This window comes from Maylandia zebra, linkage group LG16 (assembly GCF_041146795.1).
Source record: "Maylandia zebra isolate NMK-2024a linkage group LG16, Mzebra_GT3a, whole genome shotgun sequence".
Lineage (NCBI taxonomy): Eukaryota > Metazoa > Chordata > Actinopteri > Cichliformes > Cichlidae > Maylandia > Maylandia zebra.
The window spans coordinates 6,110,277-6,131,521 of record NC_135182.1 but is presented as its reverse complement, the minus strand read 5'-3'; the positions used below and the strand labels follow the sequence as shown (position 1 = coordinate 6,131,521).

Here is a 21,245-nt window from a genome sequence, read left to right as displayed (position 1 = left end):
ACATTTCACTACATATTTCTGGGCTGAGTGCTCTCTGCTGACTGCCACCATGTGCTTGCATAATTGTGACGGGTAAGTTCCCAAATCATAAGGAAACACATCAGGAGGGCTGTGAAAGATTTAAATTTCACACTGATATAGGTCCAATAGTGACAACCATACATCACACTCTGGGTGTTCTAGTGCAGGTTTGTGGCTCTATAAACTGAAATATTGTATTTATATTGTAAATATTTTATATGTATGTGTGTGTGGGCGGCGGAGGGCTCCCTTTTGTTATTATTAGGTGAAGTCACATTAACATTAAATGCCTGCGTAAAATTTAATTAGAGACTAATAACCCTGCTGGTTGGCCCCACCTCGAGCTTGGCCCCTCCCTCCCAGTTTGCAGGAGGGATGATGGATAATCGGTGTGCGCCTCACTCACTACTTATAGACAAGACAAGTCGAGTCTGTCCCAAACCGATTCTACTGAGACACACAGAAGAGAACAGGACTGATTGTTTCCCCAGCTTGTTGGAAGCTTAAAAAAATCTGTTTAGGATAAACTCCACAAAAACAGGTGAGTTTAATTTCAATTCGATCTGCTAATGCCACCACAAAAAAGTGAAAATATATTTTAGAAATAATGTGTCGAATTTAGATATTTTAAAGTGTTAGCTCCTTGAATGCAGCTGCTTATTTAACCTGTGGGCCCCTTCAGTCTGAGTGCAGTTGGTTTAAGCTGGCAGACGTTGGTCTGAGGTAGACGCTGGTCTTCCCAATACTTTTCTGTATACTGTCAGAATGAGTTTGAGGCTCTTATTTTCAGGGAAACGAGTGGTTGTGTATTTTTAGATTTTTGTGGAAAAAATATTATTTTTTTAAAACTACAAATACATATTTTTTCATTTTGCTTGCAACATTATTTGGCTGCTAAAATGCCCTTTAATTGCATTAAAACCATAGATCCATACAGTTTGCTTTCCCGTCCGCTTTATGACTGTAATGCCAACTCTGTTATACACCTTGTCATGTGTAGCCAGAAATGTAACCTTTCAGCCCTTTAAAAATTATTTTAAATCCCACAAGTCATCCACAATATATGCATCTGAAAAATAATGATAGTTTTCTAATTACACACACACTCGCACCTTTTTAACAACATAAATATGCCATAAAACAAGGCCTCCAGCAGGTGTATTTCTCCAGCACTTTTCTAGCCTTTTAACTTTCTGCTGAATTCCACAGGTTGTCTCAGCTTCCGGACTCCTTTTGGCCGCAATGAGTTGGGGGGCTCTCTACGCCCAGCTAGGTGGCGTCAACAAGCACTCCACCAGCCTGGGGAAGATCTGGCTTTCTGTCCTTTTCATCTTCCGCATCACGATTCTGGTCCTGGCTGCGGAGAGCGTCTGGGGGGACGAGCAGTCAGACTTTACGTGCAACACGCAGCAGCCCGGCTGCAAAAACGTCTGCTACGACCACTTCTTCCCCGTGTCGCACATCCGCCTGTGGTGCCTGCAGCTGATCTTTGTATCCACGCCGGCCCTGCTGGTGGCCATGCACGTCGCCTACAGAAAACGGGGTGATAAGAGGAACATGCTGGCCTCCAATGGCACTGAAAAGATGACAGATACTGAGCTGCAGACGCTAAAGAGGAGGCGTCTGCCCATTACAGGCACTCTGTGGTGGACCTACACCTGCAGCTTGTTTTTCCGGCTCATCTTTGAGGGGGGGTTTATGTATGCGCTCTACTTTGTCTACGACGGCTTCCAGATGCCCCGGCTGGTGAAGTGCGAGCAGTGGCCTTGCCCCAACAAGGTGGACTGTTTCATCTCCAGGCCAACTGAAAAGACCGTCTTCACCATCTTCATGGTGGCTTCATCTGCCATCTGCATGGTGCTGAATGTGGCCGAGCTCTTCTACCTCATTGTAAAGGCGGTCATGAGATGCATGACAAGGTCCAGCAGGAGGAAACACACTTACCCAGACAGCGTGACACGGGATAACAAGAAGAATGAAATGCTGCTGTCTTCTTCCACAGATTCATCCAGCAACAAGACCATGTGTTAGAGACAAGAGAAAGGTGTATACTGTAAATCCAACCTCACGAGTTGTGTCTACGTCTTGGTTACTGGGATTTGTCTCACGAGATAGTGAAACAGCTTTGGATCTGTATAGTTGGGGTTGACTGTAAAGACCTGACTGAGTTCTCCGAACAAACACATTGCCAGATAGTAACGTAAAGAGTAAAACAAGTGTCAAACACTGAGTGGTTGCAACCATTTTACTGTCCACAGTTGAAATTTGCTTGAACGTGGCGAAATCTGCCTGAAAAATGAGCCTACACTGACATCTAGTGGTGACAGTGGACCCTTAACGAGCACAAACGCCTTCACAACAGCCTGAGTGATCGATTTATCCGAGGAGAACAAATGAAGTTTTGAGAAGAGAAGCAGAGTATGTTTAGCTTTTAGCTGATGAGATTGATTTTAAGTTCACAGTACCTGATGTGATTACGCTTAATGAACAAGTCTGATTTTTCTGTTTTAGAATGAAATCACTGATCTTCGCTGTTTGATCAACTTCATAGGTTCTTTTTTTTTGGGGGGGGGGGGGGGGGGGTTGTAAATGTTTCTTTACATGTGTTAGACGACAAAAAATTTCACACGTGCATACCATTTCATTCAAAAATATGAAGAACGTATATGTTTGTACTGTATCAGATGGTTTTTCATATACTGCCAGCAAGTTCAAGAATCCCCCTGAACAGATCATGCTGCACACATGTGAATTATTTTCTGTGAAACTGAATTCCAGACTGGATCTAATGTAAAAGAAGGCTGAAACCAGTGACGTGACACAGGAGTCATGATACTGTGTACTCTTTTAGGTGTTAGGATTTCATGTTTTTCAAGTTTATAGGGTGTAGGTTTAATTTACTTTGACCATTTCACATTCAGATAGGGTTCCTCCTCATTCACCTTGTGACTTCCAATCCTGCTTTTTTGGAAACACCAGAAGTCGCTCAGCCCCAGATCTGCTCCTGTGTTATTTGAACTTGCATTGTTTTTCTTGCAGTGTGTACTGACCCCAGCTGGCTGTATCAGCTTTCAGCATGTGCCTTATTTTAGCCACCAGACTAATCACTGCTAGGCACCGTGGCCGTGAAAATGTCTTTGTCCTTCTTCCATCCAGGAATAGCCAAGCGGGATCAGTCAGACTGTTCCAAAGTGTTGGTTAGACGTGTCGATTCCACCATAATTAAAAAGAAACCACAGTGAGCTGTATACTGATGTTACATAAGTGATGCAGCTGGGACCAAAACTAGTCTGTGTGCCTGCTCTGCACTGACCTTTGACTTCTAGCTTTCTGTAACAAGCCTAATGACATTTTCTGATGCTACTTTTTTTTTTTTAACAGCGATGTACTTCCTCTTGTTTTTATGGGATAATCCTGATTATTCCTATTTCAACATGTTGTTATTGTTATTATTATTATTATTATTATTAATAATACAGTTTCTATTAGTCTGCCTTTAAAAGCAAACTGCACACTAATGAGCAAACAGCTTTCTAAGAAGAAATGATTAAATCTGACATTTTTTTATTATTATTATTTCACTTGCACTTTGATCCTTCAACTTGTTTTGCTCTATGAGACTTTTTTTTTTTTAATTTTTAAATAAATCGGTAAAAACAGACCTGTGTGCATTATCATTTATGTGCAGTTTTATTTACTTTACTGAAATATGGGATAAGTGGGGAATTTTTTTCCCACACTGGGAGAGAATCGTCTTGCCTTACACTCTCTGTCTTCTCCTCCACATTTTGCTCTTTATAACCACATATCAGGTTTTTATTAAGTAACGTTTGACTTGGACAGATTGTAGTGTGTCCACAGGATCGGCCTTTTAAAGACCTCGCGGCTATTTAATGTTGCCTGCCTCCTAAAATGAGTAACTATTACTATTTTTAGCACCCGGGGGTCATAATTTGGGAATGTTTCTAAACTTTTGGCAACTTTTTGCGCACGGTTTTGGGGAGGTTGGCAGGAGCGTGGTGTGGCCGGAGAGGCTGATGACTCTGTGGATTCACTCATGGATGGTCACGCAATGTGACAGCCCAGTCATGGCTGGAAATGAGCGGTAGCTCCGTTTAACCGAGCCTCATCTCTCCGACTCCGAGCCTCCTCCAGAAACTAACAACAAGAAAGAAAAAAGTTTCCCTTGCGCAAAGTAACAGGCACGGAGAGAAGTTTGTGCATGAACGAGGTTGCGAGGCCCGCATTAAAAAAAACGTGAGGAAAAAAATAGTTTGTCGAGCTGTCAGAGAAGTGACAAGTTGAGTGTGGGTGGGGGGTGGATCAGGGACACAGAGGGAGGGTCGCTTCAGCCGCGGGAGGTCCACACCGCTTTTCAACGCACTCCAGTGATGGCACCGATGATGGCAGATGGATTTGCGTTTCGTGTTTAAGTATGACATCTCCGCTTTAAAGGTATGACGGATAAACACCACCGTGGCTATTTTCTTGCACTAAAAAGGGAGTACAGTAAATGAAGAACGGCATGTTATCAGGTAATTAAGAGTTGCTTCAGTTTTACCGAACAAGGGGGGAACAAAAAGGCTGTCAAAGCTTAAAAGGAGTCTGGGGACTCTGGCACACTCTGCATTGTCACTCTGGCAGGTAGGGCTTTGTATTTGAACCCGTCTGTTACATTCTTCACCATCTGACACAAATGCCACAAGTAGCTGTGGAGCTGAGGGGAGTGAGGTTTTATTATTCTTTTAAGTTTTTGTGGGTTTGTCACTAATAAGTCATCACAAGGTCACAAATGGAAAGCACGACTTTCTGATTCTCTGGGTGTAACTGCTGCAGTTTCCCCCAATAAGTTTATATTGATGTCAGATAAATGGAAACAGTGTTTAAAGAGCCTGACCGTTTTCTGAAACAGCCAGCAGTGTTTTAATTTTCCACCAGAAGATTTATTTTAATGTATTTCTTACAAAGTCTTGTGAAAGTTAACATGTTGTTTTTTCCTCTCTTCTAGGTGTCATACATATTGTGAACCCTAGTCGATGGATTTATTACCTTTTAATACAAGAATATTTTAGTAAGTTTGCCCTCAAATGTGTGTGTGTGTGTGTGTGTGTGTGTGTGTGTGTGTGTGTGTGTGTGTGTGTGTGTGTGTGTGTGTGTGTGTGTGTGTGTGTGTGTGTGTGTGTGTTTACGCTGAATATGTTGCATGATTAGGGTTCAGTGTACACAACACTGTCTAAAAGGCCACGTGTTTGTCTTTAATAAGCTAGTCTCTGCATCTGAATTCGCTATACTTCAATATTAAAATGTAGTTTGAAACTTAAGCAGCTTAACTCTTTATCAAGCAAAAGAGCCAAACCCAAAAGCTTTAACGATGTGAGGATGTGGTGCTGCTTGGTAAAGGTGTCGGGTTAGGACTGGGGAAATATACCAGCTATTTTCTAATACATAAGCAAATAATTGTGATTAACCAGAGAATAAATAATATAAATCACTGCTTTCTTCCCTTTTTAAAGTTTTTGAGTTAAAAATAATCTGTAATTTACCATAATATATCACACAGATATTATACTAGACTTAATAATTTTATTTTTTTTTAATCTCTTTTCATTCTGGTGGTTTTATTATTACAGTTGCATTAGAGAGAGTGAGGGACGATGGTGTGTAGGATGTGTGTAGACGATGTCAGTTTTTGAGTGTGTGTGTGTGTGTGCGCACCCTACTAGACCCCATCTCTGTTTTCGAACATCATAATGTTGATCTCAGCACATGCCTGCTGTGCAGTGGAGCGAGCAGGTGAGAGAGAAAGAGAGAGAGAAAGGGAGTGAACCAGGGTTCAGTGACAGAGGTGGCCTATATGGTATATGAGCTGCTAAGAAGCAGCTGCTATTGATCTGTTATCTATTTGTGATGTCTGAACTGGCAGATTTCTTTAAAGACCACTTTCTGCTAAGTGCTTACAAAACAAAATGTCAAGCTTTGCTCCACGTCCTTGCATCCTCTTCTCTGATTGCATGTGCAGTGTTTTAAATGTGAGGGTAAGCCCTTGACACCTGTTGCACTGACAAATGTTAAGCTGTTCTAAAAATCCTAAGCACCTCTTTAACTTCCACTCTCTCTGCTTATTTCTCCTCTTTTTGCTATTTGGCGCCCCTTTCCTTTTCCCCACTCCAGCCTGTACTTTCTCCATAGGCTAATTCTTGAAGCATGGGCGACTGGAGCTTTCTGGGGCGGCTGTTGGAGAATGCTCAGGAGCACTCAACGGTCATCGGCAAAGTCTGGCTGACTGTCCTCTTCATCTTCAGGATCCTGGTGCTGGGGGCTGCGGCCGAAGAGGTCTGGGGTGACGAGCAGTCCGACTTCACGTGTAACACCCAGCAGCCCGGATGTGAGAACGTCTGCTATGACGAGGCCTTCCCCATCTCGCACATCCGCTTCTGGGTGCTGCAGATCATCTTCGTGTCCACGCCAACCCTCATATACCTGGGCCACGTGCTGCACATCGTCCGCATGGAGGAAAAGCGGAAAGAAAAGGAGGAGGAGATGCGCAAGGCAAACAGGCTCCAAGAGGAGAAAGAACTCCTGTATAGAAATGGTGGCGATGTTGGAGGAGGAGGAGGAGGCGGCAAAAAGGAGAAGCCGCCAATCAGGGACGAACATGGCAAAATCCGTATCAGAGGCGCGTTGCTGCGTACCTATGTGTTCAACATTATTTTCAAGACCCTGTTTGAAGTGGGATTCATTTTGGGCCAGTATTTTCTCTATGGCTTCCAGCTGAGGCCCCTGTACAAGTGTGCACGTTGGCCCTGCCCCAACACCGTTGACTGCTTCATATCGAGGCCCACTGAAAAGACTATTTTTATTATATTTATGCTTGTGGTGGCTTGCGTGTCTCTTTTGCTGAATTTGTTAGAGATCTATCACCTTGGATGGAAGAAAGTTAAACAGGGCATGACCAATGAGTATGCCCCCGAACGTGAGTCGCTGCGCCGCGTCGACATTGCAGAGCCTGAGTGTTTGGCCTCGGCCTCCAGAACTGCCCCATCCAGCCCCAGCTACCCTCCCAACTACACAGATGTGACGGCGGGCAGCGGGGCGTTCCTGCCGCCCATGGGTCCAGCCGCCGTGCCCTCGGCCGCAGAGTTCAAGATGGACGACCTTCAGCAGGAGGAGTCCCTCCAATCCTCCCCCTCTTCCCACTACTATATCAGCAACAACAACAACCACAGGCTGGCCACACAGCAGAACTGGGCCAACCTGGCAACCGAGCAGCAGACTCGGGAGATGAAGGCCACCTCCCCTCCACCTTCCTCTTCTTGTTCTGCCACCAGCAGCGACAATGAGCAGCACCAAAGCGTCAATGGTGCTCTGCTCCTACCCACCAGCAACACCACCAGTAACACCAACATCACCAACGCGACTGCCAACGCTGCCTCCAGCGGCAGCAGCCCTGGCGACGCCTCCAACGCAGGCAGCTGGGATGGAGGAAAGAGTGAGCACGACGAAGGCCACGTCACCACCACAGTGGAGATGCACGAGCCTCCGGTAATGGTCAGCACAGACCCTCGGCGGCTCAGTCGGGCCAGCAAGAGCAGCAGCATCAGGGCCAGGCCGAGTGATCTGGCTGTCTAAATGCATTCAGCCCTTTCATGTCCCTTAAAGCCCTCTTGAATAACATGCCACTATCCTCACCCCAAACCCAGACACAATCATGAACATGTAATAAGCAACAAAACAAACAAACAAACAAAACAAACCATGAGACAGGAAAGCAAGAAAGTCAAGAGAATGTTTAGGGCAAATGTGAAATGACTGAACCACTAGCTGTCGTTGATTTAGTGCAATCGGTGAGTTGCAGAGTAGTTGAGGCAAGGTTTGGTTTTTCTTGATTAATAGTCTATATTTATACACACAATATGTGACCATGCACTTCTACAAAGTCAGGAGCCTCCGGTAACAGCAATGGATGGAGTGAAAGACATTGTGATCTATTAATTTTACATGAAAATGGACACATCTCACCAACATGTTTGATTTGGGGAAAGGGGATCTTCTGGTGTTTCTCTATTTTTTTCCTTTTTGTTGAGCCGCGAGGACTAATTATTCCAAATGGAAATGGTCATTGAAGACCGGTGACTGGAAATTTTGAATATTTTTATCTGGAGGAAACAGAGATAGCTGATGTTAATGCACAGGGCACCGGATGTGGGCAACTTGATCATAAATCTCAGTCCACATTTTTATCTGTTTTCATTGTCAAACTTGCAGCACAAACGTGCACGGTGTGCTGCACGGCATGTCGGGAGACCCGGAAGCCATTCTGCGCTTCCTGAATTTTACTGACTTGACTTATTTGTCGTGTTGAGAGTAATTCATCCTCAATGCATTTGTACATGACGTTACATGTATTGTGTTCTGTGTAGTTGTGCATGCCAGCATGTGTAGCCCTACAACTCACCGATTCACTGACATATTTGCGTGGCAAAGTAGGCTAGCTAGGTTCTACCCATGATCCTATTAAAAAAGAAAAACAAAAGTTATAATGACATGGAACAGATAGGACGTTACTTTGGAAACTTTCAAAGGGTCCTGGGATTAAAGAAAAATAAGTGAAGCGTGGACAGGATATGGGTTAAAAATGCTGGTAAGTCTTTCTTGCTATGTCCAGAGTACATCTGGGTCTCTCTGAACACCGCATTGCCAGTAAACCGGGCACAAAAACAAGGAAAGTAGGAGTCCCTTACGCCTCCCTCTGTCAGTGTTACCTTTAGTCAACATATCTGAAAAGAAAAATGCTCTCAGCGAACTGCACAAATATAAGATAATGCCTTCAAAGGCTATAAAAAATGCATGCATGCCACTAAGTGGTACAAAAAAAACTTTATTAAGATTTACCTTGTAAATTCAAACGCTCAGCCTCCCAGAGCTCCAGAGTTACGTTTGTAACCATTTTTGTAAGATTGTCGGCAAACATTTCGGCCCTCAAACCCACTCCCACCTTTTTAAAAAACAGAAATCCCCCACACCTAAAGATTGAGAGCAACTTTGGTCATTTTCTTTTACACTGAATTGAATTTTACTCATAAATTGCATACTTGTAGTAGTCAGTTTGTGATTGCAAAACAGCTATGACTTAAAAAAAAAAAGAAAAAAGAAAAAAAGACAAGGTGACTGGCGTTGGGCGTCTCAGAACGCCGCAGGGTGCAGTCAGCCTCGACTGCTTCTATTTTGTTGTGTTCATCTTGATTCTTAGAGACCTTTAGAAACCCAAACTTTTAAACTGAACTCATCATTAGCCGCAGTCCTCTGTTCCTGTTATGTCTTTGTGCTGTTTGGTTTTGTCCACAACCCAGGCACTCACTTTCAAAAAGCTTTTTTAACTTTACATCAACAATAATCTGCTGTATTTCCTGTGAGTCCAACACCGGGGCAGAGTTCACACAGCAGCACTGTGTGAAAAGTTAACCATCTGCATTGGAGATATTGCACTGGTAGAGCATAACATCATAGCTGATTACTAATATGTCTGTAGGAACAGTACTTTTCAATGAGTTATTGTGTATTGGTTAATACACTGGAGTAGGAGCAGTGCAAAAAATGTTGTCTTTCCATTTGTCAGGGTGGTGGTGGTGGTGGGGTTACAGAATGATGGCACAGTATGGTTTGAGATTCTCAGCGCCCACAGGAGTATCATGTGTGATACTGTATCTTACTTATTTAGCTTCTTTCAGCGCAAATAGAGACTCGAAGAAGAGAATATATAAAATGCGTAGATTAAAGCTGCCCTTCCAAATCCATGGTTCCCATTCAAATGACAAAGACTTCTTTGATATCTGCATGTACAACTTGGTAGTTGGTAAAGATTTGCACATTTAGAAAACAAAACTACTTTTCTGCAGGGCTCATGTTGGTAGCAGTCGAGTGACAGGGAGAGAGCAAGACGCCAATCTTTATGATCCTCAAAGGGAAAAACATGTCTTAAACCAAAGCGCAGTCACTCTTCACAGAAAATGTATTATTAAAGATTTTATCTCAAGCTCAGATGATGATGAGAAAAAACAATACAGTGGCGGGAGAGAGAATAACAGCTGGGGTAATTTTCTGTTTGTTTACTCAGTATGTTCTCACAGAACTGTCGGGACTCTGGTTAGACGTCACATCAGATGGCTCCAATGTTGAGAGAATGTTAGCTGGGTAGCTGGCCCTTCCCTAACCCTGCATACAAAGCCCTGACAGGATGTTTTGTTCGAAGCCTGTGATCCCTGTGACTCCTCCAAACTCTCTCCTCTTATGTTTCATGCAGAGCATGATTTCTCTGGCTCGTCAGGGAGTCGGAACCATCTCACAATGCTCACAACAGCAACCTGTTTTCAGTGCTGTCTTAAATAAGAGAAGTGCCTTGTGTATGAATTATTTGTTTGTAAGAACAAGATGATGTAAATGTTCATTTACCTCAAATGTTTACAAAACTGTTACTAAATAAATTTTTTGTACCATATTTATTGCTCTTGTTTGCTTTACATGATGAATGAAATCAGAGCTGCAGGCTTCAGTCTTCGACTGGGGTCATGGAGTGACAGAGGCCGTGATTTGTTCTATTTTTAAGATGACAAAATACAAATAATTAATAAAATACTTCATAGAGTCGCTTTGTGCTTTTTAGGTTTCAATTTAAACACATTTATTCCAGTCTGTCAGAACAAATGAATCTGAAGATCACAATCAGAGAGCTAATTATTAGCTGTTTGTCCAAATGTAAAATCACTTCCAGAGGCCCATTTCCGAATTACCTTATGTAACATGAGGTTTTGATAATTCTTGGTTAACTTAGAGAAACTTGGAGAAACACTTTTTTCCAAACTTGGACAGAAATGTCTTGTCATAATGGGACAGACAGCAAAACTGGAACCCAATGTTAGACTTCGAGGTTTGAATTTTGGGGGAAAGATTTCACGAGATGTTTACTTGCTAGGTAAACTTCCAGGATTTTTGCCCTTCCATCCACCCCCTTTTTTAAATTTAAACCTGAACAACACAAAAGTCATAAGATGACAAAAAGTAGGATAAATACACCCCCTCCCCCCAGCCCTCCCTTAATTGAACTGGTTTTATGGTGTAAACACAATAAAAAGTAAGACACTTTGTTTTTTTAACAAATGCAAATTCTACAAACTTTAAACTCAGTTTAATCAGAATTTTATCAGAAGCACAGTCTGGGTTTGATCTGCCACTTAACCTCAACAGCACTACATTCAGTTGTCACACATTACTCATCAAATAGACTCATTAGGCTGACATTTTTAAAAGTCATGGTCAGATGGAATTCATATATCTTCTAATAAAAGTAGAATGACAAAAACAAAATATGCATGAAGTCCAGAACTTGCTTTTTTTCAGATATTTTAATCCGCCGTCGTGAGTGCTTGTAGTTGGCTCAGTTATAAAGATCATAAGGATCATTCTCAAGTGTTTTCCTTTTTAGGCTATCCTCAGTTTTATGTATGTATGTTTTTTTTCCTCCTCCTTTGTCATTTCCCATACTGCCGGCTTCCTGTTTGTTGCTCTTTGACATTCAACCCTCCGCAGTTCACTCCCTCACGCTGCCTTCCGACAGCAAATATTAAAAAGTGGCGCTGACTCAGAGTTACTTCATAACCACATCAAGAAATAATTAAAATGACACGGCTGTGTTAGTCTTGCACCTGGGAGTCAAACATCTACCGCAAACACTTTCTGCACAATTACAAGAACTGAGGATTTACAACACTGTGCGATGCATGATATTGATGGGTGGAATTTACAGCTCAGTGTGAACTTCCTTTGAGCACAGTGAGCAAACATACAAAGAGAAAAATGCGGACTTAACGAAATGTGTACTTCAAATACTTTTAAGTAAATGTGAAGGGATGCACATTTGGGTAAATGGAGGTTGTAATTAATGGCCTTATATAGACCTTTTTACATAATATTACTCAAATGATAATTATTTTACAAAGAAACTCCTTTAATCTCAGTGCTAAATTTTAGTGGTCCTGAATAATTTCTGAAGGATTAATAGTGATGTCTAGTACCCAATGAGAGCCATAGTACACACAGTGTTGGGGAGTAACGGAATACATGTACCGCCATTACGTATTTAAAATACAAAATATGAGTAACTGTATTCCGTTACAGTTACCGTTTAAAAAGGTGGTATTTAGAATACAGTTACTTTGTTGAAATAAATGGATTACACTGTTTCCCTGTTTCATATTGTGGCGGGTCAGGACTGTTTGGTTTTGTTTGACAGCTATGTTCTGTTGTTCCAGGCGGCAGCGTTGCGGTTGCCATGGTTACAGGGTGACGCTCTCTCTCTGCGTGTTTCCTGGGTGAGAGAGCACCTTTTTGTTGTTGTTGTTGTTGTGCTAAGCTAATAGGCAGAATGCAGAATGTAGCCTCATGGGCAGTGTAGTCCGTGTTGCAGGGAGAATGGACTGCCATACTCGTTATGTGTCTGTGAGCGCGAAAAGGGAGAAAAAGGGAAAGCACGAGCTGTCATCGAGCAGAAACGGGAGCTGGAAGCATGTAAATATAATAATAACCACTGCAGCCAAGAAGAGTGCCTGACGAGCCCAGTTGTAAATAAGCTATTAAGACTCGACTGTACGCTGTGTTCGTGTTTTCCTCCGAAACAATAAGTTCCGTTGCAGCAGTCTTTCAACGCCTCTCTCTGTCTCTCGCAAGCAAACTTGACCCAGACAACAAAGTAAAGCTATTTTTCAGCTACGAGCCGACAGGGACCCCGCCGTATTAGTCAGAGGTCCCTTTACTACAGTTCGGAGCCGCGGACCTTCAGTAATAGTAATAAATCACACAGCAATAGTACATTCACGTAGTTGTAAACAGCATGATAATATGTTAAGTAATCCAAAGTATTCAGAATACGTTACTCTCATTGAGTAACGTAACGGAATACATTACAAAATACATTTTGGGGCATGTAATCTGTAATCTGTAGTGGAATACATTTTAAAAGTAACCTTCCCAACACTGAGTACACATGTCAGTTTCTAAAAGCTTAGCCTAAGGCATAATTATATTAAATAATGATATATTGATGATATTTAAAAGCTTTAGTCATAGAATAAAAGCTGAATTGTTTATTTGGGACTCGTGTCAACTAAAAAAACAACAAGAGACATCCTCAAATCTGCCTGTGACATTAGCAAAAATCTGCCTAATGGGGTGGTTTTGCCACACAGCAGTTGTCCAGTGAGAATTTTGGATAAAAATCTTTATATTTGATCAATCTATTGTAATAAAATAAGCAAATTCACATGTCTTTTAAAATTTTTAAAAACATTTGAACATTTAAGGTTATAAAAAGGTCTGACACCCACACAAATTTCTTTAACGTACAGCTTTACCTACATATAAACATGTCTTTTAATATTAATATGAATCTATCTACATTATATGGAAATGTAAATGATATTCCTGTTTCATTGTGTGTACTTATCTGTAAACCATGTAATCAGTAAAATCCTTTGGTGGAGACCGTATTAGATTGTTGGATGGTGCTTTGTGTGTCTCTTACGCTTAACCTTTTTCTTATTGTCTTCTAACTGGCAAACAGAGGATGCAGTCTAGTAGAGTTGTTGTAATAAAACTTCCTTGACGTTAAAGGTCTGTTTGTTCAGTGTCAACATCTTTGACCGGGTCTGTGAAACTCAGAACCATCAACCAAACTAAAACTGTGACAATGGTGAAACGTTTTCTCCTATAGGAGGTCATTCTGATTGCAACCACCCCACCTTAGACAGCTGATGGATAATTTGCAGTGACTGCTGAGTAGGAAACCTTTCTAAAGGGGCCCCACTCCAGCTTTGTGCAGCAGCTCATTGTCTTACTCGGGCTCACTATGAATTCAAACTGTAAATGTAAAGTTTTACAGCTCGATTTGAAGTTATTTTCGATACTGATGTTAGTATTTTCAGCTATTTCGCTATTTCATCACCGTGGCTGGCTCAGTTAGCATTACCTCTGCTCGCTGGGCTCAGACTGGACCTTTGGTAGTTATTATATACACACATGATTCATATTCTTAATGCTACAGTGTTTTATGTATTATTTAATAAATATTTGTCAATGTCTGTAATAATATCAAACTGGATTGAAACTAGTGTTGCTGAAGCATTGCAGCTAAATGTTGCCAAATCAGCTGTATATTTTGCTTACATGTCCTCTTCCTCCTTCCACAAGTGCAGTCGTGTTGCAGGCTACAATCAGTCTGTTCTGATGCCAAACCAAGCAGCAACCTCAGGCTGACAAATTAAAGTGCCAAAGAGCTTTATAGTTCATGTTTCCTTTTGCATAACAACTCTGCGGGGGGTGAAGTTTGCTACCTGAACGCTCGAGTTAACTGACAGGTGTCCAGATGCAGGCATCTATAGACTGAACTGGATCTCTCCATCATGTTTGTGCCTTTTGAAGCATTTTATTGATACAACCTGTTGAGAGCAGGAGTGCCCCCAGAATCTTTTCACAGGGGTGGAACACCAAAAACAGAATTGCCGTTTTCAAATTTAGGTTACATGAAAAATATGACAAAAAAGACAGAAAGAGAATAATGATATAAATAGTTTATTTCCTGCTATTAACGTTGATATCACTGAAAATAGGTACATATAAAAACCAAATAAGATTTGGAAATCTAGAATAATCTGCTTTAATTGGCTGAATGATTGATTGACTGGAGGTCCCAACCACTGCTTTAATGATTCTCAGCAGAGGTGAGCAGAAGCATCTTGAGAGTCACTCTCCCAGAATGGAGTCAACTTTAAGAGCAAAACTTGGCCAGGAAAGACAAATAAATATTAGAACATGCAAGAGTGTGAGCGGTCATCCCGGTCAGGGATTTGAACCAGGTTTTCTGCAATTTTATTAAATTACTACCAACATAGGACTGTCTTGCCGGTTAGGGTGGCCAGGGAATTTTGAATGGTGGCCAGTGCCCCACCTGACTGTGTGTGGTGTGTATTTCAGTTTGGGTGAGTGAAATTGTAGTAATTTCTTAGACTTTTACTTAAGCATTCATCTTAATAACATTAATAATTAGGATTAATCAGCAGATATGTAAGAGTGCAATGCACCCCTACTGTACAGTGATGCAGCTTTCTAACAAATCTTGCTAGTGTTAGCTGATAACATTCTTTCTAATCTGTTGTCTAAATATGGTCACTTCTAGCTCCACAAACACAGAAGCCAAAAAAGCTACGTTTCATCATGATGGAGAGGCCAAAACCAACAGGTGATATCACCTTGGTAACAATCTCCTAGGTAGTTGCATGTCAAACAAGCGTTTTGCCCACAGACTGCTGTAACAGAGATGTCTGTAAAGTAGTTGATGCGACACTTCTATCTGCAATCAAAACAGTGCTTTTTATTTTGTTATGAACTTTTAAGTAATGGAGGTTTCAAATATGCAAAAGCACACTAGCATAGAGAAAAGTTAGTTTTTTCATGATGAGCGAGGTCAACACTAATGAGACTATAAGAGATTAGACTACATTTTCTAAGCCCCAATGTTTTCTTGGCGCAGCATATTTCTTCATATGCATATCTGTAAGATGCAAATCCAAAGCATCTTTTTTTTTCATTGTAAACACAAGCTCTGCAAGGTCAGTTATGTTGCAGACATAGTTTACTAGTCTCTTTTCTTTAGCTGTGAAAGGACTCCAAAAACCTCAATAAGTAAGAAAATGAGCACTGGGTTACTTAGTGCAGAAATCTGGCAGTGTGTCTAACAGGGGAGTGCAGTACATGAGTGCTGCGCTCTTGGGTCCAGTGGCTGAAGAGTGATGGGAGATAGATGATCTTTTGGCACGACTAACAGGAGGCCTCAACCCATCACTCACCAGTGGCTTTGTTTCCACTTCAGGGCCAAACATTCGTAGCAGGATTCATTTGATTCACGTTGTTCCTGTTTTTGTGTCTGTTCTTCTGTAGATCAAGTTAATAATGCACAAATGGAAGGAAGATACTTAATTACAGTTTTAGTTCTCTCGACCATGTCTTTGCCATTTTGTGTTTCTGATCCCCAACAGTTTAAAGAAATGTTTTTAGAAATTTTGTTAGAAATAAATGTTTTTTTATGCTTAATAAAAATGGAATAGAATGACTTTATTGTCACTATACATACAGATGTATCTCATTGTACAACTGTACAGTGACAATAAAGGGATTCTATTCTATTCTATTTTTATTACACCTTTTTTAAAAAGCTGATTGAATTTGTTACTTTTGTCTTACAAATCATATTAAGCTCACCAGCAGAAAACACAAGATTTTTTGACTTATTGCAAACTACATTGGTTCTTTGTTAACTGGTAACTAGGCAACAATAACAGTCCTGTGCTTTTCAGCTGAAATCTTTTTCAGGGCGACCAAAGGCTAGCCTGTAAATTTAAATTATATGCTCTTGTTTGTTTTTTTGTTATGATTTTCCTATTTTTTTTATTTTGAAAAGGCTACATAAATTATTTTGAGAAATATCTTTATTTGCTTAGACAGCAGCTTTGAGATTTTGCACAGACTTTGACTCAAACCTAAAACGCCTCACACTGATTTATTACAAATCGCCTGTTAATGTAAAACATTTGTAGAATTTAACAAAATAATAAATAATAACGATACATCCAGAAAGTAAATACGTTCAGACCTGTGGTCACGATAATGGTTTTAATCCACTCTGAAGCCCCACTTTGCCCCTGTGATGGAAAAGTGACTTCTTGAGAACAAGAACGTCTGTCACTGAGTCACCAGTCTGCAGTTCAGGGCAGACAGGAGGCTATATTTAGCCTTTAATCACCTAACAAATTCACACTCAGTCCACAGCACAAATACCTCAGGCCCTCTTTATGTATTTCAGGAGTGTGATGAATTTGTTTCTAGGAGGCCTGACCGCTGGCTCATGGAAAGATGTTGGTTTGTTTGACAGAAGCTTTTCTAGTTTGGTACCAGACTTATTGGTCTGACTGCATTCTTTAAAGTCTAGATCACGAATCCTCGGTTATTTTTAACAAAGAATTACAAAATAAAAGGAATAAGTGATCTTGTGGTTAAAATTTCATCAGTGCAACCCCCACATACTTAAAGTTATGCCGCTTTCTATGATGCCGCTTCAGTCACACACATTATCTACACTACGTAATTAAGTAATTATAGTTTTATATATATATATATATATATATATATATATATATATATATATATATATATATATATATATATATATGTATATATACATATATATATATATACATATATATACATATATATGTATATATATGTATATATACATATATATATATATATATATATATACATATACATATATATACATATATATATATATATACATATATATATATACATATATATATATATATACATATATATATATATATATACATATATATATATACATACATATATATACATACATATATATACATACATATATATATATATACATACATATATATATATATACATATATATATATATATATATATATAGGCTGGGGTCTATCACACCAGGCAAGACCCCAGGTGCAGGCTGTGTAAAGATGCCCCAGAGACAATCCAGCACATAACAGCAGGGTGCAAGATGCTAGCAGGCAAGGCATACATGGAACGCCATAACCAAGTGGCCGGCATAGTGTACAGGAACATCTGTGCCGAGTATAACCTAGAAGTCCCGAGGTCAAAATGGGAGATGCCCCCAAGGGTGGTGGAGAATGACCGAGCTAAGATCCTGTGGGACTTCCAGATACAGACGGACAAAATGGTGGTGGCTAACCAACCGGACATAGTGGTGGTAGACAAACAGAAGCAGACGGCCGTAGTGATCGATGTAGCGGTTCCGAATGACAGCAATATCAGGAAGAAGGAACACGAGAAGCTGGAGAAATACCAAGGGCTCAGAGAAGAGCTCGAGAGGATGTGGAGGGTGAAGGTAACGGTGGTCCCCGTGGTAATCGGAGCACTAGGTGCGGTGACTCCCAAGCTAGGCGAGTGGCTCCAGCAGATCCCGGGAACTACATCGGAGATCTCTGTCCAGAAGAGCGCAGTCCTGGGAACAGCTAAGATACTGCGCAGGACCCTCAAGCTCCCAGGCCTCTGGTAGAGGACCCGAGCTTGAAGGATAAACCGCCCGCAGGGGCGTGCTGGGTGTTTATATATATATATATATATATATATATATATATATATATATATATATATATATATATATATATATATTTATTTATTTATTTATTTATTTATTTATTGATATTTGTATATACTATCAAATTCAGTCCGCCACAGTCTCTCATTTTAATGTTTCATTACTAAAGACACATCAGTGATTTCAGAGTTAAGAATCCAAATGTCCTCTGTGTATCCTGGTTGCTCTAGTTTTAATACTTTTTTTCTTTTGTCTGCTCTAAAACATCAATCTAAAAGTGATGAACAAATAATAGTGTCTGAATCAGCACATTAGGTGGATTTTGTGTCAATAAAAATGTACACATGATCTCGGGTCATTTAGAAACCAAGTAGAGATGTGATGACCTTTGTGTTCGGTCCTGTCTTGGACTCAGTGTGTATCAGACTTCTGTTAAAACTAAAGTGGTCAGATAACAACATTGAAACTTGAAAGCCATAATTGGTTAAATGAATTCAATAACTTTTCAAAACTCCTTTTGATAACCAACTGTTTAACTATGACTTGACAAAACAAAGAATTTAGTAAAATCTGATGCAAACATTGCTGACACATTTTAAACATACAGTTCACCTAAACACAGCGCTTTTCCATAAACTCAGTGCCTCCTGATACCATATATGATGTAATGTTGCAGCACTTACTCTTTGTAGTCATGTGGGGTGGCTTGTTTTGACTGTCCATACAATGAAGGGAGGGGCTCCACAGGGAGAAAAACTATTATGACAGTTATGTGAAGGGAAAGCAGCGGGAGGGGGGGGTTCAGCTCTGCGGGGACACCTACAGGCCAGGCAAGGGCATGGACATGATACCCACAATGCAACTCGGTGACTCCACCTGGCTCCTGAATGCAGCAGGTTGCTCTAATCACCCAGTGACTGATACTAAAAACATTTGTCTGTCCCTCTTCTTTAAATAATCAACATTAAAGTTTCCCTCAAATGGCTGCATAGACTCCCATTTTTGACAAAAAGTCAAATGTTTAACCTTCAGTGACTGAGTGGCGTCATTTGAGACCACAGCAGATTATTTATATGGCGTGTCCTGAGGATTTTCAACTATAAAAATATTTTCTGTCATGAATTTATCATTTGTTTTGTGGAAGATTTGCCCCGTTGGTGTGTCAAGAATAATAAAAAGTTGTGCAGATATTTAAACCCAGTATTAAAATTGGAAAGAAAGGTGATTCCACAGCATGTCTTCTATCCTGTCTTCCTTCTCTTACCCCAACCGGTCGCAGCAGATGGCCCCGCCCCTCCCTGAGCCTGGTTCTGCCGGAGGTTTCTTCCTGTTAAAAGGGAGTTTTTCCTTCCCACTGTCGCCAAAGTGCTTGCTCATAGGGGGTCATATGATTGTTGGGTTTTTCTCTGTATCTATGAAGCGCCTTGAGGCGACTTTTGTTGTGATTTGGCGCTATATAAATAAAATTGAATTGAATTGAATTGAATATTGTCCAGGATACTTATGCATTTAGACTTTCAGCTAGCATCAAACTACACTAAAGTCACAAGAACAATTTACATGATCAACAGACCTGTTTCATATCAACTTTTACTGTGAGGAAAAGGAGAGTTGCTCCTGGTGACGATATGGGAGAGGTGAAAGTGATCTTGGCTTCAAAGGACAGTGGCGTACTGCATTACTCATGTTATGAGAACTTAAATCTGTTTACACAGTGACATAGTGGAGACTGGGCTACCTTTTGTGGACAAAAAGCAAGTCCCCATAAAATAAATCTTCTTCTTCTTCTTTTTGTTGTTCCACAAATGACTTTAGAGATGAGAGGGTTGAGAGAGAAAGTGTCCAATAAATGTAGCAGACGAGGTGTTTTCAAAGAATACATGTGTCTGATACCTGAACTAATGTACAAAATCAAATCTGAAGTTCACCACCGATGAGCTGCTGGTATATTTAGCAACCCAGGAATTTTCCAAAGGTCTTTTTAAGTTTTAAGTTGGGCATTTGCTGCTTTTTCACTCATTTTCAGTCCAGTCTTCTATATTAACATTTTCAGAGGAATGTTTTTTGGTTGTTAAACCAACAACAATGGCCAGTAAATCAATCAAGGGTGAAAAGATAGCTAACTCAAAGGATGAGCAAGTGTTGTTTCAACACATAACAGACAACTTAGCAAAGAGCTAATTTTACTTTGTATCTTTAAACACTTTGTCACTAACAGCCTGTCGTAAAAACATGTCATTTGTTTCTATTTCTTTAGGTGATTCAACAAAAAATGCTAGAGCTAACATAGTTTCATGAACATAAAATAGAAACAAATCAGGTCAACAGGTCTTGTGGAGTAATGAATCTAAATGTGAAATCACTATGTATGAGGGAGGTCAAAAGAGAGGTACAACAGTGAGTGTCTGAAACCATCCATAAATATGGTGGAGGCTCTGTCATAGTTTGGGGCTGCATTTCACCCACGTGGTGTTGGTGATCATGAAATGTAAAGTTGATTACATTACGAATCCAGATGATTTTTGATCCACCGTACAAAACCATCTGGAAAGCATCTGATTGGCCGCGGCTTCATTTTTCAGCATGATAATGATTCCAAAAACACCTGGATAGAAAAACACACAAGTGACAAATCAGTCCTTAACTGGCCTCCCCAGAGACCTCAACAATATTGACGAAGTAAATGAGACAAAAGGCAGCCAACATCCATGTATCTTTCAGAAAATCTGAATATTTCTGAAGATTACTTAAATAAATTACAGGAAAGCTCCCTAAGTTGAGACAGTGCTGAAAAATAAAGGAGCTCAAACCAGTTAGAGTTTTCAAACTCCATTTTTGCCTTACATCCTGTATTTCCATGAATATTTGCACCTGTTTCAATGAATGGCTACACCTATCCTCACATTTTCCTAGTTAAATACGAAGAAATAAGTGGTGCCTAAAGACTTTTACACAGTAATATATATTATCTGTGGGCTGAATTGTGGAGAAGCCTTGTGGACAGCTGCCTACGCTGC

General features: G+C 40.5%; 2 protein-coding genes across 4 annotated transcripts; both read left to right on the top strand.

Moving 5' to 3' along the window:
• Window positions 1-16: 16 nt before the first annotated feature.
• Window positions 17-2,599, top strand: gjb8 (gap junction protein beta 8). Its single transcript, XM_004573016.5, has 2 exons — window positions 17-562; window positions 1,231-2,599. The coding sequence occupies exon 2, from the start codon at window positions 1,264-1,266 to the stop codon at window positions 2,050-2,052; it is 789 nt and encodes a 262-aa protein (XP_004573073.1). The 5' UTR covers window positions 17-562; window positions 1,231-1,263; the 3' UTR covers window positions 2,053-2,599.
• A 1,497-nt stretch (window positions 2,600-4,096) lies between these two features.
• Window positions 4,097-10,516, top strand: gja3 (gap junction protein, alpha 3). 3 transcript variants are annotated; one of them, XM_004573017.3, is made up of 3 exons: window positions 4,097-4,476; window positions 5,030-5,092; window positions 6,193-10,516. In XM_004573017.3, exon 3 carries the CDS (start codon window positions 6,226-6,228, stop codon window positions 7,648-7,650), a length of 1,425 nt encoding a protein of 474 aa, XP_004573074.1. In that variant the 5' UTR covers window positions 4,097-4,476; window positions 5,030-5,092; window positions 6,193-6,225; the 3' UTR covers window positions 7,651-10,516. The 3 variants fall into 3 exon arrangements, with proteins under 3 accessions (XP_004573074.1, XP_004573075.1, XP_076730944.1); XM_004573018.3 differs by having other exon boundaries at window positions 4,097-4,556; XM_076874829.1 differs by lacking the exons at window positions 4,097-4,476; window positions 5,030-5,092 and adding an exon at window positions 5,913-6,056.
• Window positions 10,517-21,245: the final 10,729 nt, after the last annotated feature.